Source organism: Halichoerus grypus, chromosome 5 (genome assembly GCF_964656455.1).
Source record: "Halichoerus grypus chromosome 5, mHalGry1.hap1.1, whole genome shotgun sequence".
Taxonomy (NCBI): domain Eukaryota; kingdom Metazoa; phylum Chordata; class Mammalia; order Carnivora; family Phocidae; genus Halichoerus; species Halichoerus grypus.
Genome location: NC_135716.1, coordinates 124,236,226 through 124,262,043, shown reverse-complemented (window position 1 = coordinate 124,262,043; position 25,818 = coordinate 124,236,226). Strand labels below are relative to the sequence as shown.

The 25,818-nt window shown below is 37.7% G+C and overlaps 1 protein-coding gene and 1 pseudogene across 2 annotated transcripts in view; both read left to right on the top strand.

Moving 5' to 3' along the window:
• MIGA1 (mitoguardin 1) overlaps positions 1–25,818 on the top strand; it is a 99,903-nt gene that overhangs the window by 55,139 nt on the left and 18,946 nt on the right. For both annotated transcript variants that reach the window (XM_078072875.1, XM_078072876.1), the window contains exon 8: positions 5,368–5,468. In XM_078072875.1, coding sequence (XP_077929001.1) covers positions 5,368–5,468 — 101 coding nt within the window. The remainder of the gene's footprint in view (positions 1–5,367; positions 5,469–25,818) is intronic.
• Positions 20,647–23,116, top strand: LOC118549130 (small ribosomal subunit protein uS17 pseudogene; annotated as a pseudogene).

Genomic DNA, 25,818 nt, shown 5'->3' with positions numbered 1-25,818 from the left:
ATTAATAAGATTTTATATTTCTGGTACAAAGCTTTCAAAGTCCATTGTGTGTTTTACACTCACAGCACATCTCAGTTCTGACTAGTCACATTTCATGTGCTCAGTAGATATGTGTGGCTAGCACTACTGTGTGGGACACCACAGCTCCATAGTTTCATAGCATGGAATCTGGTGTCATCTGACCTGTTTTGAATCCTGCCATTCCATTTCTTAACTGTGTGAGTATGGACCATCACTTAACATTTCTGTACGTTAACTTCTTGATATATAAAATGAAAGAAAGAATAATAAATAAAGGATTATTGTGAGAATTATGAGATGATGTATGTAAAGCCTGTAACTTGGTTTCTGGCAAGTAGTAAGTGCAAAATAAATGTATATTGGTTTCATCACACTCTTATTGTTGTCATTAAATAGCAAGCATTGCTTAGTTTCCATGTCTTCTTCCTGCAAATAGTTGATTATTCCCACCAGAACATTCCCACTTAAAATTCTAAACTAATCATTAAATAGCAAAGAAATATTGATAAGCCAGGAGGAAAAAGGTTGTGAGTGGTATCTGCGTGGCATTTGAGTCTCCCACAACTATTTGTATTCCACTATGGGGTACAGATAAATTATTTTCAATTTGCTATTATACTTAACAGACTCATCAGATCTTTTGACTTTTTGAACTTGGCATCATTATAGGTGCTTCCTGTATCCGGGAATAAAATTTATGTCTAATAATTTATAGCTTTACTGCCAACACTGAAATACTTCATTGTCTTTTCTGCTTTCAGCCATTTGGGGGCAAGATATAAAGATACATTGTTTTCTTTGCTTCTGTGTAAACCCTTAGAGGGAAGTGCACAAAACAAAAAAGCATAGTGATTTATCCCACTCTCTTGTGTAACTATCATGTAGATCAAAAAATAAAGCACTGCTGCGGAGCCTGGGTGGCTCAGTGGGTTAAGTGTCTGACCTCGAGGTCCTGGGATCCAGCCCTGCATTGGGCTCCAGGGCTCCCCGCTCAGTGGAGAGTCTGCTTCTCCCTCTCCCTTTGCCCCTCCCCCTGTTCATGCTCTCTCTTTTTCTTTCATATAAATAAATAAAATCTTTAAAAAAATACTTTAAAAAATAAAACTGCCAGAGCACCTGGCTGGCTCAGTTGGTGGAGCGTGCGACTCTTGATCTCAGATTTGTGAGTTTGAGCCCCACCCACACTGGGTATAGAGACTAATTAAAAAATAAAATCTTTGGGTCACCTGGGTGGTTCAGTTGGTTAAACGTCTTTTTCCACTGAGGTCATGATCCCAGGGCCCTGGGATCGAGTCTTGCATCGGGCTCCCTGCTCAGCGGAGAGTCTGCTTCTCCCTCTCCCTCCGCTGCTCTTCCTGCTTGTGCTCTGTCAAATAAATAAATAAAATCTTTAAAAATAAAATAAAATAAAATCTTCTATTTAATTTTAAAGATTTTATTTATTTGAGAGAGAGAGTGAGCATGAGCAGGGGGGAGGGGTAGACAGAGAGGGGAGAGAAGCAGACTCCCCGCTGAGCAGGGAGCCTGATGCAGGATCCCAGTGTGTCCTGGGATCATGACTTGAGCCGAAGGCAGATGCTTTACCGACTAAACCACCCAGGCACCCCAAAATAAAATCTTTTAAAAAAATAAAAATAAAAAAGTAAAACATTGACAACTCTCTAGAAGGTCCCCTTATACCTGGTCCCAGTCAACACCCCTCCCCCACACACCTAAAACTAACCACTGTCCTGATGCTCATGCTAATTACCTCCTGGCTTTTCTTACAGTTTGATCAACTAAATGTAGTCCTGATCACTGTAGTTTAATTTTGCTTGTTTTGGATGTTATATGAATGAAATTATACATATAATTCTTCACTCAACATGTGAAATTCATCCTTATTCTTGCATATAGCAGTAATTCATTCACTTTTATTGTTTTATAGTATTTCATTGTTTGAATATACCCCAGTTTGTGTATTCTATGGTAGATGGACAATTGTGGGTTTTTTTCTTTTTGTCTAGTTTGGAGTTGTTATAAGTAGTGTTGTTACCAACATTCTTTTGCATATATAACCATGTATTTCTGTAAAAAACACCTAAGGATAGAATTGCTAATCACAGAAAATGCAGTCTTGAACTTTCAGAGATACTGCCAAACTCTCCAAAGTGGTTCTACCCATTGACATTTCTACCAGGGGTATGTGAGTTTCCATTGCTGTACATTCTTAACAAAAAAAAATTGCCATTTTTTCCAATTTATATTATTCTGTCAGGTGTGTAATGATAATGTGGTTTTTGTGTTTTTCTGCTAAGAAAAATTTGGTAAGATGTTTCTGAAAATATTAACTAACATGAAGCCATTAGTTTTCAGTTTTCCATGCTGTCCCTTTCTTTTAGTACCACAATCAAGAATTTATACTTTTTAGAAAGAGTATTTTAAAATTTAATTTGATTCATGAAAGCAGGTAGTTTGGGATATTACTCAGTATTCTTTCTTTATACTTTTTATTGGCTTATCTAAAAAAATAGATACATTATTTCCCTTCATAATTTAAGCTGCCATTCCAGGACTCATAACAATTACTGAAATGAAAGGTATGGTCTGTGGTTTACAAAAGTATATTTAATGAATAAATCTTTCCAGTTCCTCTGAGCCATTTTTCTTTGTTAGGGTGTTGTGTTTTGTGTTTTGTTTTGTTTTGTTTTTTTGAGTAAAGTACTAGCTGGTTACTGTCGAGTGAAGTAAAACAGACTTTTAACAACTCATGGGTAATGTCTGAAAGGTAAAGTGACATAAGATAAATGTCTGTGTTCCACTCTGAAAATAGCAAAAGTCATATGGAACCAAGATTTAACTTAATTGACTTGTAATTTAATCCTGCTTTAAAAGTGGTTTGGCATAATGAAAATTGTACTGTGACTTCATTTTGCACAATTAATACTAACAATGGAAAAATAAGAAGATAAAGGTTTGAAAGTTGTAAATGCCAGTTCAATTTTTTAAATGATTTATCTCTCAAAGTTTGTGTGCGCATTTTTAAAAATCATATGTGCACTGAAAAGAAAATAATGGGAATTTTTCTGGATAATTGAATGTCCAAAAATACCAATCTTATAGCTGTTTATAAGCATAAAACCAATTATGTTGTTTAGTTCTCAAGTTCAATGAAAAATTTAATTTCTAAAAGAACATGTATTTTTGAAAATAGAATAATTTAACTTCTGATTTTGTTCCATTAATACTCACTTAGTGGTACAAGGATTTTAAGCTGTGAAGTTAGGTACTTTAAAAGGATTGATGTAACCTTCATCTGGAAACAATTATAATTTTTTTTAAAAGGTTTTTTAAAATTTATTTATTTGACAGAGAGAGATACAGCGAGAGAGGGAACACAAGCAGGGGGAGTGGGAGAAGGAGAAGCAGGCTTCCCGCAGGGCAGGAGCCCGATGCGGGGCTCAGTCCCAGGACCCTGGGATCATGACCTGAGCCGAAGGCAGACGCTTAACGACTGAGCCACCCAGGCGCCCCTGGAACCCTGGAAACAATTATAATTTAAACTTGGAAGATAAATGGTTAAATTGTCAAATGTAGGCCTCCTAAATATAAAGTAGGGGAAAAAAATACGTGTATATTTATTTTCAATACCTAATAGGAATGAACTTTGTACCAGTTATGGCTTACTTGCTTTTCTGCTTGGCTTACAGTGTGGAATATAAATTGGTTGCAAAACTTGAGTTTAAACTAAACTAATGGTTTGCATTAAAAAAAAACACAACTCTACATTTCCTGTATAGAGTCACAAATGTCCGTGTTTTCTGGGTACTTGAGTGTTTTAAATAGGACTTGGAAAATTTCTGGTAAAGGTAATGAACTTTATTTTGGGGAAAATGATGATGGAATAGAAATTTGGATTAATGAAAGCCAAAGAGATTTCTGGTTCCTTTTTATTTTTTTTTAATTTATTTTTTTTTTAAGGATTTTATTTATTTATTTATTTGACAAAGACACAGTGAGAGAGGGAACACAAGCAGGGGGAGTGGGAGAGGGAGAAGCAGGCTTCCTGCCGAGCAGGGAGTCCGATGCAGGGCTCGATCCCAGGACCCTGGGATCATGACCTGAGCCAAAAGCAGATGCTTAACGACTGAGCCCCAGGCCACCCCTCTGGTTCCTTTTTAAAGAAGATAAAGTATCTGACAAATTTAGCAGATTGAGGGTCAGTAAGAAAAATTAGTATATATTTTGTTCTTTGCTTTTTCATACTTGTGATAAATTTTAAAGGATATCAGTTGTTTGCTACAATGTAGACACATCTGTAAGCAAGTTCAGTATTTATTTGAAAACTCAATGTTAACAGATTCCTGATGATAGTATGTGAAGACATTGATACCCACAATCAGAGTGCTGCATATGTTAATAGGTAGACTGTCTTGGCATGGCCAGATAAACCATTTGCCAAAGTATTTAAATTTTTTCAGCCCTTATAATCATTGGGATGGTTATATTTGACCCTCGGGTAGCCAGAGTAAACATCGGGGACCTAGCTCTGATTGTTTTTGGCCTTTCAGTGTTTTAAAGTAAGCCTTAAGGACTGAAGAACAAATATATATATATATATATATCTGAGACTCAGAGAGAGAATGAGCAGAGGGAGAGGGAGAGAGAATCCATAGCAGACTCCCTGCTGAGCATGGAACCCAACTTGGGTCTTGATCCTAGGACCTGGGATCATGACCTGAGCCAAAACCAGGAGTTAGCTGCTTAACCAATGAACCACCCAGGCATCCCTAGAGATACCTTCTTGAATAGTTTTAATTGATCAGTTTATCACAAGTGACTGGCCAGACAACATTTTATGTTAATAATTTATTGAATTTGAATGCACCTACTCGTTCTCACAGTTTGGGCAAGGTCACTTGCAACTAATTTGCTCTGTTTCAGACTGCTCTGGTATATGCTGATTTTACAATGTATGGCAGATAATCCAACTCTAGTTATATACCAGTTTAAATTATTACATATCCAAAAGCTTGTTAAATCTGATATTAAGTTTAATCCCTTTTTAAAGAAAAAATATCTGCTTTATAGTACTTTCTCCTCTGCTTGGCAGTGTTTCAGAATCAGTTAAACAATGAATACACTTTGAGAATCTTATCAGATTATATCCCATTGGTTTGTATTTACTGTTTTTCTTTTAGGTTCCAGTCTAAATAATGACAGAAAGAAAGAAGGACAGAAAAAAGAAAGAAAAGAAAAGGAAAGAAAGAAAGAAAGAAAGAAAGAGAAAAGACCAGACCAGACCTACTATAGAATGTCAGTGACAAGGAATATCAATTTCTTAACTTTTCTTCTTTTACTTTTAAGATAAAGATACAGATACCACCATGAAGGGGAATATGGATGAATTTGGCCTTCGAGACTCCTTGAGTGTTGCATCAACTGATTCCTTTGCTTCAGCAACAGAGGTAGGACAGTATGTTCCCAGTGAGAATTTCTCATTCTTTTTCACCCAGAGAGTAGTTTTGCCACTGTGCTGTAATTCAGTTGCCATTTAAGTAGTATTTACTATGTGGTAGATACCAGGTTACAAAGATGACTATAACATGAACATGAGTTTGCACAGGAGTTTATAGTCTTTTTAGAGAGGTAAACATGTAAACACATACGTTAGAGGTACACTGTCATATACTGTGGATTATGGGTGAGGCATATAAGTATCTTAATGGAAAGTAATATCTTATATCAGGACTCTTAAAAATGTTTAGATTCCTATCGGGCTCCCTGCTCCGCGGGAAGCCTGCTTCTCCCTGTCCTACTCCCCCTGCTTGTGTTCCTGCTCTCACTATGTCTCTCTCTGTCAAATAAATAAATAAAATCTTTAAAAAAAAAAAAAAGTTTAGATTTCTTAGCTTAGAAATCATACTTCTAGATATTTTTTTAAAGATTATTTATTTATTAGAAAGAACACTCAGTAGAGAGGGGCAGAGAGAGAGGGAGACAGAAACTCAAGCAGACTCCATGCTGAGTGCAGAGCCCCACTTGGGGCTCTATTTCATGACCCTCAGATCAGGATCTGAGCCGAAACCAAGAGTCAGTCACTCAACTGACTGTGCCACCAAGGCGCCCCTAGGTACTTCTTTCTAGAAGGTGATCAGATTCAAAGATTTATATATAAAAATAATCACTATGGCATTTTAGTAATAATGAAAAACTGGAAATAGTCTAATGCCAAATTATGGTGTATACATAATTTGAAATATTGTAGTGCCAAAAACATGTTTCCATTTATTTTTAATGACATGGGAACATTTGTTAAATGAAAAGAGTAGTACGTAAAGCTTTATATAGAGAGTATGATTATAATTTTGTAATAAAACAGAAAAACATGTATGTAGTATATTGTATAAGTATTTAGGCAGAGAAAACAAGTCTAGATATAGATACACCAATGTGTAAACAATGGTGATCAATGAATTATAAATTTATAGGTGATTTGTTTTCTACTGAGATTTAAATTTTGTATCAAAAGAGAATGCTTGCAGAGTGCTCATCTTTTTATAATTTTTTCTACTTAAAACAACTTTAAAAATCACATATGCTCAATCATGGAACACTATATCTAAAACTAATGATGTAATGTATGGGGATTAACATAACAATAAAAAAATCACATTAAAAAAAAAGTATTAGCATTTCTCCTGTTAATGAAGGGATCTTAAAAGAAAAAATAAAAAATTGCAGTTTTAGGGAAAAAAAAAAATCACATATGCTCAATTTTATCTTAGAATAACTTTATTTTTATGGTAGATTTTGGATATTAATGCTGTCTTTTTTCATACAGATAGTATCACACATCCTGTAATTCATGCTGTAGTGTAGAAAGCTTTAATATTCCAATATCTTGTACCCTAAGCCTTGATTCTGCCTTTTTAATTTTAATTTTATTATTTTTTAAAGATTTTTTTAAAAAAATTATTTATTAGAGAGAGTGCGAGAGAGCGAGCGAGTGGGGGGCAGGGGCAGAGGGAGAGAGAAAATCCCAAGCAGACTCCGTGTTGAGTGCAGAGCCCGATGTGGGGCTCAATCCCACGACCCTGAGATCATGACCCAAGCCAAAATCAAGAGTCCGATGCTCAACCAACTGAGCCACCCAGGCACCCCTCTGCCTTTTTTAAAGCTGTACTGATCATAATCTTTAATCTTCTCAAGAATTTCCTTTATATGTATACGTTTATTTTAGTTATTGCTTACAGTAGCATCTCCTGAATTGTTTACATTTTTCCTTATATTTTTATATTTGTAAGTTTGCATTAGATAAAACATATCTACTTCTTTTGTAGAAAAGATATTTCTCTTCCCTTTTACTATTTGATGTAGACAGCTTTATCTTTCTGTTCTTTTTTAAAAAAATGTTTCCAGCTTTATTGAGATATAATTGATATATAATGTATAAATTTAAGGTGTACAGTGTGATGATTTGATACATATATATTGTGAAATAATTACCATAGTAAGATTAGTTAATACGTCCTTCACCTCACAGGATTATGTGTATATGGGGGGGGGGTGAGAATGTTTAATGTTTACTCTCTTAGCAACTTTCAAGTATATAATACAGTATTGTTAACTGTAGTTGCCGTGCTGTGCAGTAGATTTCCAGGATTACTTCATCTTCTCACTGGAAATTTGTACCCTTTGACCAACATCTCCCCATTTCCCTCACTCAGCCTCTGGCAATCACCATTCTACTCTCTGTTTCTTTTTTTCTTTTTTCTTTTTTTTTTTAAAGATTTTATTTATTTATTTGACAGAGGGAGACACAGCGAGAGAGGGAACAGAAGCAGGGGGAGTGGGAGAGGGAGAAGCAGGCTTCCCGCAGAGCAGGGAGCCCGATGCGCGGCTCGATCCCAGGACCTTGGGATCATGACCTGAGCCGAAGGCAGACGCTTAACAACTGAGCCACCCAGGTGCCCCTCTACTCTCTGTTTCTATGGATTTAGCTTTTTCAAAAAGATTTCACATGTGAGTGATAGAATACAGTGTTTGTCTTTCTTTGACTTATTTCACTTAGCATAATGCCTTCGAGGTCCATCCATCTTGTCACAAATGCCAGGATTTCCTTCTTTATCATCGGTGAATAATATACTTTACACACACACACACACACACACTCATACACTCATACACACACATTCCCCTACACACTCTACATCTTTATCTGTTTATCTGTTATTGGACATTTAGGTTATTTCCATATATTGGCTATTGTGAATAATGCTGCAGTGAACATGGCAGTGCAGATATCTCAAAATAGTGATTTCATTTCCTTTGGATATATACCCACAAATGGGATTGCTTGGATGATATGGTAGTTCTATTTTAATTTTTGAGGAACTTCTGTATTGTTTTCCATAGTAGCTGTAGCAATTTACATTCCCACCAACAGTGCACCAGGGTTCCCTATTATCCTTGTCCTTGCCAGGATTTGTTATCTCTTGACTTTGATAATAGCCCATTCTAATGGATGTGAGGTGATATCTCATTGTGGTTTTGTTTTTTTGTTTTTTGTTTTTTTAAAGATTTTATTTATTTATTTGACAGAGAGAGACACAGTGAGAGAGGGAACACAAGCAGGGGGAGTGGGAGAGGGAGAAGCAGGCTTCCCGTGGAGCAGGGAGCCTGACACGGGCTGGATCCCAGGACCCTGGGATCATGACCTGACCCGAAGGCAGACGCTTAACGACTGAGCCATCCAGGCACCCCTCTCATTGTGGTTTTGATTTGTATTTCCCTGATTAGTGATGTTGAGCACCTTTTCATGTGCCTGTTGGCTATTTGTGTCTTGTTTGGAAAAATGTCTATTCAGGTCCTCTGTCCGTTTTTTAATTGGATTTTTTCTGCTATTGAGTTCTTTGGGTTCCTTATATATTTTGGATATTAACTCCTTATCAAGTAGATAGTTTACAGATACTTTCTCCCATTCAGTAAGTTACCTTTTCATTTTGTTGATTGTTTCTTTTGCCCGACAGAAGGTTTTCAGTTTGATGTAGTCCCACTTATTTTTGCCTTCATTGCTTGTGATTTTGGTGTTATATCCAAAATATCATTGTCAAGACCAATGTCAAAGAGCTTTTTCTCTATGTTATCTTTTAGCAGTTACATGGTTTCAGGTCTTATGTTTAAGTCCTTTTTTTTTTTTTTTTTTTTAAGTAGGCTCCATGCCCAGTGTGGAGCCTAATGTGGGGCTTGAACTCACAACCCTGAGATCAAGACCTGAGCTGAGATCAAGAGTTGGAGGCTTAACCAGTTGAGCCACCCAGGCACCCCTTACGTTTAAGTCTTTACTGCATTTTGAGCTAATTTTCTGAGTGGTGTAAGATAGGTGTTCAGTTCATTCTTCTATATGTGATTATCTAATTTTCCCAGAGACTATTGTTTCCTCATTGAGTATTCTTGGCTCTCTTGTCAAATATTGGTTGACCTTATATGCAAGGGTTTATTTCTAGGCTCTTGATTCTGTTATGTTGGTCTATGTGCCTGTTTTTATACCAGTACCATACTGTGTAATTACTATAGCTTTGTAGTATAGTTTGAAACCGGGAAGTGTGATGCCTCCAGTATTGTTCTTTCTCAGGATCACTTTGGCTCTTTGGGACCTTATGTGGTTCCACACAAATTTTGGGATTGTTTTTTTATTTCTGTGAAGAATGCCACTGGAATTTTGATAGGGATTACAATGAATCTAAAATGACTTTATGGATTTTAACAATATTAAATCTTTTGACCCATGAACATGAAGTATCTTTTCACTTTATTCACTTCAGTTTCTTCAACAAAGTCTTAAAGTTTTCAGTGTACGGATTTTCACCTCCTTGGTTAAATTTTTTTTTTAAAGATTTTATTTATTTATTTGACAGAGAGAGAGAGAGCCTAATGAGGGGCTCGATCCCAGAATCCTGGGATCTTGACCTGAGCTGAAGGCAGATGCTGACTAAGTCACCGAGGCACCCCTTCTTTGTTAAATTTATTCCTAAGTATTTTATTCTTTTTATTACTATTATAATAAGGTTGTTTTCTTAATTTCTCTCTCTCTCTAAAATTTTAATTCCAGTATAGTTTACATACAGTGTTATATTAGTTTCAGGTGTACAATATAGTGATTCAACAATTCTACACGTTACTTAGTGCTCATCACGATAAGTGTACTCTTTTTTTTTTTTAAGATTTTTAATTTTTATTTATTTGAATGAGAGAGAGAGCAGACTGAGTGAAAACATGAGTGGGGAGGGAGGGGTAGAGGGAGAGGAAGAAGCAGACTCCCTGCTAAGCAGGGAGCCTGATGTAGGGCTCAATCAATCCCAGGACCCTGAGATCATGACCTGAGCAGAAGGCAGATGCTTAACTGACTGAGCCACCCAGGCGCCCTGATAAGTGTACTGTTAATCCCCTTCACTTACTTCACCCATCCCCCCATCCACCTCCCCTCTCATAACCATCAGTTTGTTCTCTATAGTTAAGAGTTTGTTTATTCGTTTTGGTTTTTTTTGTTTGTTTTGTTTCCTAAATTTTCATATGAGTGAAATCATGTGGTATTTATCTTCTCTGATATATTTCACTTAGCATTATATCCTATAGATCTATCCATGTTGTTGCAAATGGCAAGATTTCATTCTTTTTTATGGCTGAATAATATTCTATTGTATGTATATATACACACTACATCTTCTTTATCCATTCATCCATTGATGGACACTTGGGCCACTTCCATAATTTGGCTATTATAAATAATGATACATTAAGTATAAGGGTGCATATATCTTTTCAAATTAGTGTTTTCATATTCTTTGGGTAAATACCCAATAGTTGACTTACTGGATCATAAGGTAGTTCTATTTTTAATTTTTTGAGGAACCTCCACATTGTTTTCCACAGTAGCCGCACCAGTTTACATTCTCACCAGCAGAGCACGAGAGTTCCTTTTTCTCACATCCTTGCCAATACTTGTTTCTTGTGTTTTTGATTTCAGCCATTCTGACAGGTGTGAGGTGATATCTCATTGTGGTTTTGATTTGCATTTCCCTGATGATGAGTGATGTTGAGCATCTTTTCATGTGTCTGTTGGCCATTCAGATGTCTTCTTTGGAGAAATGTCTGTTCACGTCTTCTGCTCATTTTTTATTGGATCATTTGGATTTTTGGTTTTGAATTGCATAAATTCCTTTTATATTTTGGATACTAACCCTTTATTGGATATGTCATTTGCAAATATCTTCTCCCATTCAGTAGGTTATTTTTTAATTTTGTTGGTTGTTTCCTTCACAGTGAAGAAGCTTTTTATTTTGATGTAGTCCCAATAATTTATTTTTGCTCTTGTTTCCCTTACCTCAGTAGACATTATCTAGAGAAATGTTGCTGTGACTTATGTCAGAGAAATTAACTTCCTGTACTCTCTTCTAGGATTTTTATGGTTTCAGGTCTCCTATTTAGGTCCTTAATCTATCTTAAAGTTGTTTTTTTTTCTTTTCTTTTCTTTTCTTTTCTTTTCTTTTCTTTTCTTTTCTTTTCTTTTCTTGAGAGAGCACACATGAGCAGGGTGGGAGGGGCAGAGGGAGACAGAAAATTCTAATTCACATGGAGCCCAAAGCGGGGCTCGATCTCACAACCCTGAGATCATGACCTGAGCTGAAGTCAAAAGTCGGACACTTAACCAACTAAGCCACCCAGGCACCCCTTGAGTTTATTTTTGTGTATGGTATAAGAAAGTGGTCCAGTTTCATTCTTTTGCATGTAGCTGTCCAGTTTTCCCAACAGTTTGTTGAAGAGACTCTCTTTTTCCCATTGCATATTCTTGCCTCCTTTGTCATAGATTAATTGACCATATAATCATGGGTTTATTTCTGGGCTCTTACTTTGTTCCATTGATCTGTGTGTCTGTTTTTGTGCCAGTACCATACTGTTTTGATTACTATAGCTTTGTAGTTAATTTTGAAATCTAAGATTGTGATACTTCCATTTTGTTTTTCTTTTTCAAGATTACTTTGGCTATTCAAGGTCTTTCATGGTTCCATACAAATTTTAGGATTGTTCTAGTTTTGTGAAAAATGCTGTTAGTGTTTTGATAGGGATTGCATTAAATTTGTAGACCGCTTTAGGCAATATGGACATTTTAACAATATTTGTTCTTCCAATCAATGAGCATGGAAAATCTTTCTATTTATGTCATATTCAGTTTTTTCATCAGTGTTTTATAGTTTTTAAAGCACAGGTCTTTCACCTCCTTGGTTAAGTTTATCCCTAGGTATTTTATTCCTTTTCGTGCAATTGTAAATGGGACTGTTTTGTTCATTTCTCTTTCTGCTACTTCATAATTAGTGTATAGAAATTACACAGGTTTCTGTGTATTGATTTTGTATCCTGTGACTCTACTGAATTCATTTATCTGTTCTAGTTTTTTGGTGGAGATATATATATATATATATATATATATATATATATATATATATATATATATATTTGGCATTTTTATATATGGCATATATATACATGGCATCGTGTCATTTGCAAATAGTGACAGTTTTGCTTCTTCCTTACCAACTTGGATGCCTTTTATTTTTCTTGTCTGATTACTATGGCTAGGACTTGCAGTAGTATTTTGAATAAAAGTGGTGAAAGTGGGCATCCTTGTCTTGTTCTTTTTTTTTTTTTTTTTTAAGATTTTATGTATTTGACAGAGCACAAGCAGGGGGAGTGACAGGCAGAGGGCGAGGGAGAAGCAGACTCCCTGCAGAGCAGGGAGCCCGAGGCGGGGCTCGATCCCAGGACCCTGGGATCATGACCTGAGCTGAAGGCAGTCATTTAACCAACTGAGCCACCCAGCTGCCCCTCCTTGTCTTGTTCTTGATCTTAGGGAAAAAGCTCTCAGTTTTTCAGCATTGAGTATGATGTTACCTATTATATATGGTCTTTATTATGTTGAGGTATTTTCCCTCTAAACTTACTTTGTTGAGGGTTTTTATCATGAATCCATATTCTACTTTGTCAAAAGCTTTTTCTGTATCCATTGAAATGATCATATGTTTTTTATCCTTTCTCTTTTTGATGTAATGTATCATGTTGATTTACTTGTGAATATTGGGCCACCCTTGCAGCCTGGGAATACACCCCACTTGATCATGGTGAATGATTTTTTAAAGGTATTGTTGGATTCAGTTTGCTAATAAAAACATTGTTGGGGATTTTTGCATCTATGTTCATCACAGATATTGACCTGTAGTTCTCTTTTTTGTATTGACTATCTGGTTTTGGTATCAGGGTAATGTGAGCCTCATAAAATGAATTTGGAAGTTTTCCTTTCTCTTCTGTTTTTTGGGATATTTTGAGAAGAATAAGTATTACCTCTTTTTTTAAATGTTTGATAGAATTCACCTGAAGCCATCTGGTCTTAACCTTTTGTTATTGGGAGTTTTTTGATTAGTGATTCAGTGTCATTGCTGGTAATTGGTCTGTTCAAATTTTCTGTTTCTTCTTGATTCAATTTTGGAAGGTTATATATTTTTAGGAATTTATCCATATCTTTTAGGTTGTCCAATTTGTTGACATATAATTTTTCATAATATTCTCTTGTAATCCTTTGTATTTCTGTGGTGGTTGTCATTTCTCCTCTTTCATTTCTTTTATTTGAGTCTTTTTTTTTTTAATGGGTCTGGCTAAAGGTTTATCCATTTTGTTTATCTTTTAAAAGAGCCAGCTCCTGGTTTCATTAATCTGTTCTGTTGTTTTTTTAGTTTCTATTTCATTTATTTTTGTTCTAATCTTTATTATTTCCTTCCTTCTACTGGTGTTGCGCTTTGTTTGTTCTTCTTTTCCTAGCTCCGTTAGGTGTAAGGTCAGGTTGTTTATTTGAGATTTTTCTTGCTTCTTGAGTTATGCCTATATTGCTATAAATTTCCCTCTTACAACAGATTTTGCTTCATCCCAAAGATTTTGGACCATTTTGTTTTTATTTTCATTTGTCTCCATATATTTTTTATTTCATCTTTGATTTCTTAGTTGACCCATTCATTGTTTAGTATCATGTTACTTAACCTCTGTATGTGTGTTATTTCTAGATTTTTTCTTTCTTTTTTTTTTTTTCCTGGATTTTTTCTTATTCTTGATTTCTAGTTTCAAAACACTGTGGTTGGAAAAGATATATGTTACGACTTTGATTTTTTTTAATTTGTTGACCTTGTTTTGTGACCTAATATGTGATCTATTCTGGAGAATGTTCATTTGTACTTGAAAAGAATATATATTCTGTTTTAGGATGGAATGTTCTGAATATATCTGTTAGATTCATCTTTTCCAATGTGTCATTGAAAGCCACTGTTTCCTTGTTTTTCTTTTCTGGATGAAAAGTGGGATGTTAAAGTCCCCTACTATTATTGTATTACTATCGATCATTTCATTTATGTTTGTTATTAGCTGCTTTTGTATCTGGGTGCTCCCATGTTGGGGGTGCATAAAAATTTACTATTGTTTTATCTTGTTATTGAATTGTTCTCTTTATGATTACATAGTGTCCTTCTTGTTCTAACAGTCTTTTTTTTTAAGTTTGTTTTGTTGGGGTGCCTGGGTGGCACAATCGGTTAAGCATCTGACTCTTGGTTTCACCTCAGGTCTTCATCTGAGGGTCATGAGATTGAACTGTCTTGTCGGACTCCATGCTCAGCACAGAGTCTGCTTGAGATTCTCTCTCCCTCTCCCTCTGCCCCTTCTGCTCATGCTCTCTCTCTCTAAAATAAATAAATATTTCTTTTAAAATCTATTTTGTCTGGGGCACCTGGCTGGCTCATTCAGTAGAGCATATGACTCTTGATTTCAGGGTCATGAGTTCAAGCCCCACTTTGGGCATAGAACTTACTTTAAAAAAAATAAAGTCAGTTTGTCCAATGGAAGTATTGCTTGCCTGGCTTTTTTTCCCCACTTCCCTTTGCATGATAAATAGCTCCTCCATCTATTCACTTTCAATCTGAATGTGTTTTTTGGTCTGAAATGAGTCTCTCGTAGGCAGCATACAGATGGGTCTTGCTTTTGTATCCATTCTATCACCCTGCATCTTTTGATTGGAGGGTTTAGTCCATTTACATTCAAAGTAATTATTGATAGGTATGTACTTATTGCCATTTTGTTACTTACTTTATGGTTGTTTTTGTAGTTCTTCTCTGTTCCTTTCTTCTCTTCCTCTTTTCTCTCATGGATTGCTGGTTTTATGTAGTGATATATTTGGATTCCATTCTTTTTATTTTTTGCATGTGTATTACCGGTTTTTGATTTGTGGTTACTGTTGATTTTGTAATCACATCTTATGCATGCAGTAGTCTATATTAAGTTGATGGTCACTAAAGTTTGAACCCATTCTTTACTTGTCTCCCCCCAACATTTTAAGCATAGGGTGTCATAGGTTATATCCTTTTATTTTGTGAGTCACTTGATTGAATTTTATAAACATACTTATTTTTACTGTTTTTGTGCTCCCTACTTTTCTTATTCCTGCATATGGTCTTTCCACTCAAAGAATCCCTTTTAACATTTCTTGTATGGTTGAATTAGTGGTTACAAATTCTTTTAACTTTTGTTTGTCTGGGAACTCTTTATCTCCTTCTATTCTGAATGATACCCTTACTGGATAGAGTATTCTTTGTTCCAGGTTTGTTTTTGTTTTTTGTTTTTTCTTTCAACACTTTGAGTATATCATGGCACTCCCTCTGGCCTGCAAAGTTTCTGGTGAAAAATCAGCTGGTAGCCTTATGGGGTTTCCCTTGTATATAACTGTTTTATTTTCTTTCCCTGCTTTAAAAATTCTCTCTTTATCTCTACTTTTTGCCATTTTAATTACTATATATCTTGGTGTGGGCCTCCTTGGGAAGATCTTATTGGGGGCTCTCTGTGTCTCCTGGATCTGGATGTCTGTTTCCTTCTCCAGATTCAGGAACTTTTCAGCTATTATTTCTTCAGATACATTTTCTACCTCCTTTTTTCTTTCTCCTTCTGGGAACCTTATAATGTAAATGTTATTATGCTTGATGGTGTTGCCGAGTTCCCTTTGTCTATTTTCATTTATTATTATTTTTTTTTCTCTCTCCTCTTCAGCTTGATGGCTTTCCATTATTCTATCTTCCAGGTCACTGATTTGTTCTTCTGCTTCCTCTAGTCTAGTATTTATTCCATCTACTGTATTTTTAGTTTCAGTTATTGAGTTCTTCATCTCTGAGTGTTTGTTTTGTTTTGTTTTCTATCTCTTTGTTGAGGGTCTCAGTGAGATTCTCCATTCTTTCTCAAGTCCAGTGAGTATCTTTATGGCCATTACTTTAAATTCTCTTTCAGGCATATTACTTATCTCCATTTCACTTAGCTCACTTGCTTTGATTTTGTCTTGTTCTTTCATTTGGGACATATTCCTCTGTGTCCTCATTTTGTCTAACTCTCTGCATATATTTCTATGTCTAAGTTATCAGCTGTATCTCCTGCCCTTGAAAATAGTGGGCTTATAAAAAAGGGGTCTAGTGTCCTACAGTGCAGTGTCCCCTGGTGCTTCAGGGTTGTCTCTGTGTGTTGTATGTGCCCAGCTATTGTGGCTGAGCCGCTTTTGCCTTCAGTCCAGTTGTCTGAAGTGGCTCTCTTTGCCTGATGTGGGCAGGGCATGTCCCTGTGTTTTTCTTTTTTTTTAATTTTATTTTATTATGTTATGTTAATCACCATACATTACATCATTAGTTTTTGATGTAGTGTTCCATGATTCATTGTTTACGTGTAACACCCAGTGCTCCATTCAGTACGTGCCCTCTTTAATACCCATCACCAGGCTAACCCATCTCCCCACCCCCCTCCCCTCTAGAACCCTCAGTTTGTTTCTCATGGTCCCTGTGTTTCTGATGGGCCAGTTTGGGGCCACCTTGGGCTTGAGTTGAGTCAGACCAGGTGTATGTTGGAGATGCAGTAGCCCCGAACTGCAGGATACTTGCCCTGTGTTTTCCCCAAGAAGCTTTCACTTTTGGGCAGGTCCTGCAGTCAGACATGGTGTCTGTCCCCAGTCCACTGTGCTGGAGCCACATTTGGACGTTATGTGTAGTTATTGTTCCTTCTCCCCAAGGCTGGAGTCACTTTGGAGTGGTGCTGGCCCCTGTCAGGGCTGCTTGCAGACTGCCAGGCTTAGAACATCACTTTGGACAGGCTCCATTCAAGTGTGTATTGAAGGGGAGAGGACTCCAGGAGAAATCAGGGGCAGAGGTGGTGTGTTAGCAAGGTTTGTGCAGGTCTGCTATGGGAGGAGACTTGGAGGAAAGCCTAGCAGGAGAGGGTGTGCCTACAGGAGAACACCAGGGCAGGGTGCACTGTTAGCAAGTTATTTGTCAGATATTAGTGCTTCACTGGTTACTGCAGGTATCTGTGTATCTAGTCTGGGTGGTGGGGAAGGGAAATAGTGTTTGCCAGCTCCTTTGTTCCTGGAGAATTCTCCCAAAGATCTCCACCTCTCCAGCACATGCTCTGAGATTAGTAAACAAATCTCCCTCCCATATACCCCAGGCATTTTTCAAATTGCTGCTTCTATGCTGTATCTCAGTGGGGCTATTTGTTGTGGTGCCTCTCTAAGAGTGGGGACTCAGTTTCCTGTCTTCCTCTGGCTCATACAGAACCAAGCCTGCTGATTTTTGAAGTTCCAGGTGTTAAGCCCCGCCAATTGTTAAGAACTTGAAAATTTGGATCAAAGCCTCTGGTTGTCTTACTCTGAAGGTTCAGGTGGCTTGAGTGCTTGGCATAAGGGTCTTTTTCTCTTCCCTCTCTGCACTGTGGTGTCCCTACCTCTCATGAAGAGCCCTATGGGTCCATTTAGCTCCTGACTGCACCTCTGCTCTTCCTACCCACTTTGATGTGGCTCATTCTCTACATTTAGCTTTGGAGAGTTTGTTCAGCCAGTCTTCAGTCAGTTTTTGGGTTATTTACACTGATGTGAGTATTATTTAGTTGTATCCCTGGGATGAAATGAGCTTAGGATCTTCTTACTCTGCCATGTTCCTCTTAATTTCTCTTTCTGATTGATTGTTGTGAGTGTATAGAAATGCAACTAATTTTTTTACATTGCTTTTGTATCCTGCAACTTTACCACATTATGTTCTAACAGTTTTTTGGTGGTCTTTTAAGATTCTCTCTATATAGGATTATATCATGTGCAGACAGAGACAATTTTACTTTTTTCTTTCCAATTTGGATGCCTTTTTTTCTTTGCCTTGCCTAATTGCTCTGGCTAGAACTTAAGTGCTATGTTGAATAGGAGTGGTAAGAGTGGGCACTCTTATCTTGGTCTTAGGGGAAAAGCTTTCAGTCTTTCACTGTTGAGTATGATACTAACTCTGGCCTTTATTGAGGTACATTTTTTCTGTACCAAATTTATTGAGAGTTTTTAACATAAAAGGATGTTCTATTTTGTCAAATACTTTTTATCTTTCTGTTCTGTAGATACTTATGTCCTAGATGATTTATAAGGAGAATTTCTACTCACTTTGCATTTTTCTGCTGTGAGGAATGATATACCTAATTTGTCCAGTTTCCTTATAATATGCAACTTTAAAAAATATTTTGCCAAGTGTTCATTATACTTACTTTGTTGTTTAAGTTACAGAGGTTTGATAAAAAGAATCCTTATGGAAAACAAAATACATGAAAAGCACAAGAAGGGGTCAATATTTGAGAAACATCTTAGGAATGCTTCTAGGGTATAAATGTATGATCTTGGAATGTGAATGTTCCAAAATAAGTTCTTTTCTAAGAAATGTTTGTTAAATTATTTTTAATTACATTTATTATATGCCAGATACTTAAATTAGGGAAAACCATTTTAACGAAGAAAGTTATTAAGAAAATAAGATCTGAACTCCTTGGGAAGTTAAACAGTTTGTGAAGATTTGAAAGATTTACTCAGAATTACCAGAAAGATTTCTTGCCTATTTAGATTAAGGAAATCCTGGCATAGGCTTTTTTTCTAAGCTAGGTCAGTGATTTGTGAAAGTGATTAACAAGATTTTCCTATATAAGCTTTGCCAAACATTGGTTTGGAACTACAGCCTTTTTTCTCTGAAAAGTCTTTTTTTAAATAATAGCTTTACTGAGAAATAGCTCACATGCTATAAAATTCATGTTTTAAAAGTGTACACTTCAGGGGTGCCTGGGTGGTTCAGTCATTAAGCGTCTGCCTTCGGCTCGGGTCATGATCCCAGGGTCCTGGGATCGAGCTCCGCATCGGGCTCCCTGTTCCGCGGGAAGCCTGCTTCTCCCTCTCCCACTCCCCCCTCTCACTGTGTCTCGCTCTGTCAAATAAATAAATAAAAATCTTAAAAAAAAAGTGTACACTTCAGTGGATTTTAGTGTACTCACAGTGTTGTGCTACCAGTAACACTTTATACTTCCAGAACATTTTTTTATCACCCCAAAAAGAAACCCCCACCTTTTAGAAATCACACCCTGTTCTCTCCTACCCCCCGCCCTTGGCAAGTACTGATCTACCTCTGTCTCTATGGATTTGCCTATTCTGGACATTTCATATAAATAGAATCATACAATATGTGACCTTTTGGTTTGATGTTCTTTCACTTAGCATAATGTTTTCAAGTTCTGAAAGATCTTTTTAATGTTAGGATACTGCTGCACGGAGTGCCTCTAGGTCTCCCATCTGTTAAAGAGATTGTCATTTAATAGGTAGAAACTAATACTGCAAAGAGTAATTTTTAGCTGTGGATTCAGTTTTTCTTAGAATTAACACTGCAGCATGTATATGTGTTTAATATATAAATTATAGAGTGCTCTTTATTTTTTTTTTTAAAGATTTTATTTTATTTATTTGAGTGAGAGAGAGCACATGAGGAGGGGAGGGTCAGAGGGAAAAGCAGACTCCCCGCTGAGCAGGGAGCCCAACGCGGGACTCGATCCCGGGACTGCAGGATCATGACCTGAGCCGAAGGCAGTCACTTAACCAACTGAGCCACATAGGCGCCCCTAGAGTGCTCTTTAAAGAGAAAATTTTAGGGGCACCTGGGTGGCTCAGTTGGTTAAGTGTCTTACTTGAGAGAGAGAGAGAGAGAGAGAGAGAGAGCGCATGCGCGAGCAAGGGGGAGGGGCAGAGGGAAAAGAAGAAGCAGAGCAGAGAGCCTGGTGTGGGTTCAATCCCAGGACCCCGATATCATGATCTGAGCTGAAAGCAGACACTTAACCAACTGAACCACCCAACCACCCACGCCTAAGTGTTGGACTCTTGATTTAGGCTCAGGTCATGATCATGATCATGGGCCCCCATTGGCCTCTGCACTGGGTATGGAGTCTGCTTGAGAGTCTCTCCCCCTCTAAAAAAAAAAAAAAAAATGAGAGAAAATTTTATTTCTTATAATCCAGATACTTCTACTTATACACTAAATGGAAGCTTGAAGATCTTTTTTTTTTTTTAATTTTTAAAAAAAAAATTAATTTTTTTATTTTTTTACAATATTTATTTGAGAGAGAGAGCAAGTGTGAGAGCACGGGGTGGGGGAGGGGCAGAGGAAGAGAGAGAATCTCAAGCAGACTCCCCACTGAGCTTGGAGCCAGATGTGGGGCTTGATCCCATGACCCGAGATCATGACCGTAGCGGAAAGCAGGCATCTGGCACTCAACCGTTTGAGCCACCCAGGTGCCCCTTGAAAAGCTTTTTAATACCCACTTCTCTGACTTGATAGCACTTGTTGATAGCAATCCAAAATAATACACTAATTATAATATGCAAAATGACAAGGAAAAATATTTAGAATAATGATAATCTGGAAAGGGAGAGCTGTATCTGCCATTTCATATTTCTATTTCCTGAATTGTCTTCCTTCCTCTGGGGTCAATTTTGTCTATCTTGGGCTTTCATTCTTGTACTGATGTTTTTCTTCTCAAATCTGAAAGCTTAATTGGTGACTGGATTGATATTCTTAGATAGATTGTGTGCATTTGCAGTGTTTTATAATGTTTGTCTTTCCCATGAACAGGAAGACTAACTGGATTCCGTTTACTTCTTTGAGGTCTGTTGATTGGTAGGCTTTTCTTTAGGATAATGGTCTGGAAATAGCCTAGTAGGCAGGATGTACCTCCATAGAGAATGAAAAAGGCCTTATTCTGGGAAGCCCATTCCTCACCCTAGCCGACTTACTCTCCCCAGACAAACCAGGTAACTTTTCTTTTTTGAGAGAGAGAGTAGGGTGGGGTGGAGGGCAGAGGGAGAGAGAATCCCAAGCAGGCTCCACACCCAGTGCAAAGTCCAACGTGGGGCTTAATCCCCCCACTCACGATCATGACCTGAGCTGAACTCAAGAGTCCATTGCTTCCCCAGATAATATTTATTTATTTATTTATTTTAGAAGATTTTATTTATTTATTTGACAGAGAGACACAGTGAGAGAGGGAACACAAGCAGGGGGAGTGGGAGAGGGAGAAGCAGGCTTCCTGCGGAGCAGAGAGCCCGATGCGGGGCTCGATCCCAGGACCCTGGGATCATGACCTGAGCTGAAGGCAGACGCTTAATGACTGAGCCACCCAGGCGCCCCTCCCCAGATAATTTTTAAAGGGAAATGTTATCTGGTTGAAAATTTGTTTTTCTACAAGCTATTCTCCTATTCAGGGATGAAAGAGCAGGAATTAGAATGATATGTGGGACTACTATAGTTGTTTGGACACAGACTTTCATTTAACCTCCCTTTTTTTAGATTTTATTTATTTATTTGACAGAGAGAGAGAGATCACAAGTAGGCAGCCAGGCAGGCAGAGGGAGAGAGAGAAGCAGGCTCCCTGAGCAGGGAGCCTGATGCGGGGCTTGATCCTAGGACACTGGGATCACGTCCTGAGCCAAAGGCAGACGCTTAACGAAGTGAGCCACCCAGGCGCCCCTTAATGTCCCATTTTTAATCCCTCCTCTTCACTCCTGTCACATACCTGCCTACTCCAAGCCTGGTGCTCTTTGAGGCTCTGCTTAGCAATGTCTCTCCCTTGACTGTATCCCCTGTTAAATATATTCTGGACTATGGGTTTCTCATCATTTTCATCTGTCCACACACTTCCATTTGTTTTCTAGTTTTTGGAAATTTGTGTGTCTTTCTTTTGCTGTTTTATTGTTCCCACTATTATATTAGTTATCTGTTGCTCTGTAATAATTACCCACAACATATTGTCTTAAGACAACAGTAAAACTCAGGTGTGGACTTGGAGCTAGGGCTGAAGCTGTGAGGATCCCCCAGGCCTCAGCGGCATGTCCTGGATAGCAGGACTCTGTGCCCCAATTGGGGGGTTAATTCTGGGTGTCCTTGATTTCCTGGGGATTAAATTGGGCAGAGGGCATATCTCTTTGCATTACACTGGGGTCTAATGAAGGCTCGAGTGTTTTGGAAGTTGTTTTCTTAAAATTCAAGTTTTATGGGATGGTTTTTTGGAAGTGAGAATTGAGTCCTAAAGGCTAATTCAGGGAATTAGATTGAGAATTTAATTCTGAACCTGCATATATTAGATAAGGAGTGTCTTTTGGACTAAGCAAGCGTACAAAAGCAGCTGGCCATCTTTCAAAATAAGAGAGTCCTGCTTGGAGGAATCAGCAAGGAGAAGCTCCTGCAATACTTTAAGAACGTTGGTCTGGGGTGCAAGATGGCTAGGCAGGCCATTGAAGGCATCTATATTGACAAGAAATGTGCCTTTAGTGGTAAATGGGGCAGATCCTGTTTGGTGTGGTGCCTGAGATGAAGATGCCGGGGACTGTTGTCATCTGCCAAGACTACCTTCACTACATCCAGAAGTACAGCTGCTTTGAGAAGTGCCATAAGAATATGTCTGTACACCTGTCCTCCTGCTTTGGAGACATTGAGATCAGTGACGTAGTCACAACGGACAACTGTTGGCCCTTGAGCAAACCATGTGCTTTACTGTGCTCAAGGCCGGCTAAGCCGCTGGCACCAGGAAGCAGTTCGAGAAGTTGTGAGACTGGACACCTGCCCACTCCCCCAAAGTTATTTTCCCATTCAAAAACAACAATAAACATTTATTATATCATTTTTGAAGGTCAGGAATTTGGAAGTGGCTTATCTGGGTGGTCTGGCTTGAGTTTTTTTGTGAAGTTATGATCCAAGTATATTGACTGGGGCTATTATAGTCATGAAGGTTTGACTGGAGCTGGAGAAACTCTTCCCAGTATAGCTCATTTACAGCATGTTGATGCTACCTGTTGTCAGAAGACCTAAATTGCTTACCACATGGACTTCTCTGTAGGACTGCTGAAGTGTCATCACAACATGGGACCTAGCTTCCCATGGCCTCAGAATTCACACTCATTATTTCTGTAATATGCTGTTGATTACACAGGTGTGGGATGAGGCATGAGTACCAGAAAGAGAGAATCATTGAGGGCCATTTTGGAGGGTGGTTATTGTGGGTTTATTTCCTTTTTAATTTCTTTTCTTTTAGTGAGATAAGGGGATATGGTCACCTGCTTTCTTTAACTGTAAGTCCTATAATTTTAGGTGGTTGGTTTGAAAGGAAAATGTAAACATGTAAAAAATAGTCCATATTAAAATGGAACTTAGCCTATTTCATGACCCAACTTATAGTTTCGGCACTTTGGACATTTCTTTCATGGTTGTTCAGAGCCTTGAAAAATATTAAGGCTTTTAAAAATATTACTCCACAGGGGCGCCTGGGTGGCTCAGTCGCTGGGCGTCTGCCTTCGGCTCAAGTCATGATCCCAGGGTCCTGGGATCGGGCCCCACATTGGGATCCCTGCTCGGTGGGAGGCCTGCTTCTCCCTCTCTCACTCCCCCTGCTTGTGTTCCCTCTCTTGTTGTGTCTCTGTCTGTCAAATACATAAATAAAATCTTTAAAAAAAAAAATAACTCCACATTCAGCAAAGTCATTGCTTGCCAAGGAAGATAAGGCCCAACCAAGTCACTCTTGCATCTCATGGAGAATAAGAGACAAGTAATTTAAGATGTTGGAAATCTGCAGCTAATAAAACATTGTTTTCACGTTGCTTCATTTATGGGTTTTGTCTATTTTGTCTGTTTTTATTGTTGCTGCTGTTGTTATTGACTTACTTGATTTTTTACACGGTCGTTTTTATGGTATTTGTGAGCCATGAGAGATAACTAGTGAAGTAAAATGATGCCTTGTATAAACCAATATAATACTACTTTTCTTTTTGAAAATATTAAAATGAGTTTTTGAAATGTGCCCTTTGGGGGAAGAATAATTTAGAAATAAAGGACATTGCAAGTTTCAGCTAGCAAAAAACAAACAAACAAAAAACCAAAAAAAAACACAAACCCACCCAAAACCCTTTTTCATGGTAAATTGCATGTTTCCATATGCTGGCATTAAACTGTGTTACTGACCTCTGCTTCAGAAATAACATCTCAGCTTTGGTAAAATGTTAGTCTTTTTCTAAAACTTTTAAAAAAGTTTTTGGCAATTTTGTCAAAAAATTCTTCCTATACAATATAGTCTAAAATGAGGATTTAAGACATCATGTTAGTAGTTTGCTTTTTGCTCTAAGAAATTAATAATTTAAATAAATGTCTCTGAGTTATCATTGTCTTTTATTTTTTTTAAGATTTTTTATTTATTTATTTGAGAGAGAGAGAATGAGAGACAGCATGAGAGGGAGGAGGGTCAGAAGGAGAAGCAGACTCCCTGCCGAACAGGGAGCCCGATGTGGGACTCGATCCTGGGACTCCAGGATCATGACCTGAGCCGAAGGCAGTCGCTTAACCAACTGAGCCACCCAGGTGCCCCTATCGTTGTCTTTTAAAAAGGGTTGATGATAATGCTAGTATCAAGTCTTCAATATGATGTATTTTCACAGCTGTAAGCTTATTGTTTTTTTAAAGGTTTTATTTATTTATTTGACATAGAGAGAGACAGTGAGAGAGGGAACACAAGCAGGGGGAGTGGGAGAGGGAGAAGCAGGCTTCCCGCTGAGCAGGGAGCCCGATGCGGGGCTCGATCCCAAGACCCTGGGATCATGACCTGAGCCGAAGGCAGACGCTTAACGACTGAGCCACCCAGGTGCCCTGTAAGCTTATTTTAAAAGACTTATTTGGGGGCACCTGGGTGGCTCAGTCAGTTGAGTATCCAGCTCTTGGTTTTGGCTCAGGTGATGATCTCATGGGTTGTGGGATCGAGCCCCCCACCTCCCGCCATCGGGCTCTGCTCTGCACTCAGCGGGGAATCTGCTTCAAGATTCTTTCTCTCTATTCCCCCCTCCCCACACACACACACAGGCACACATGCATGTGTATGCTCTCTCTCTCTCTTTCAAATAAATAATTCTTTAAAAAAGAGAGACTTATTTAAATGATCACTTCAGTGAAACCAGCAATAAGCAAGGTAGTCCAATAAATAAGAGGCTTGACTCTGGAATCTCTCATTGTTGGATTTATTCATTTCTTATTAATATAAATTATTTTATGTAGAAAGTTTAGTTGGAGTCCCACTTTCCTCCTTAAGATTTTTCCCTACTAGCAGGTGAACATAAATCCTATTTGTGTTGATAGTGGTACAAAACTTTAAACTATTTAATAGCTAAAGAATTTCTAAGTTATATTAAAACATATTAGGTTTTTTTAACCTCAGAAGCACATTGCCTTTAGCATAATATGTTTCTCTTAAAATATGGGGGGAAATATTAAAGCAGAGAATATATAATATCAGATATTGTCATTTCTGTTTACTTCTCTTTTTTGCCTCTGACCAGTAGCCATATTTATACTATCTTAAATATTGCTGATGCTTAAA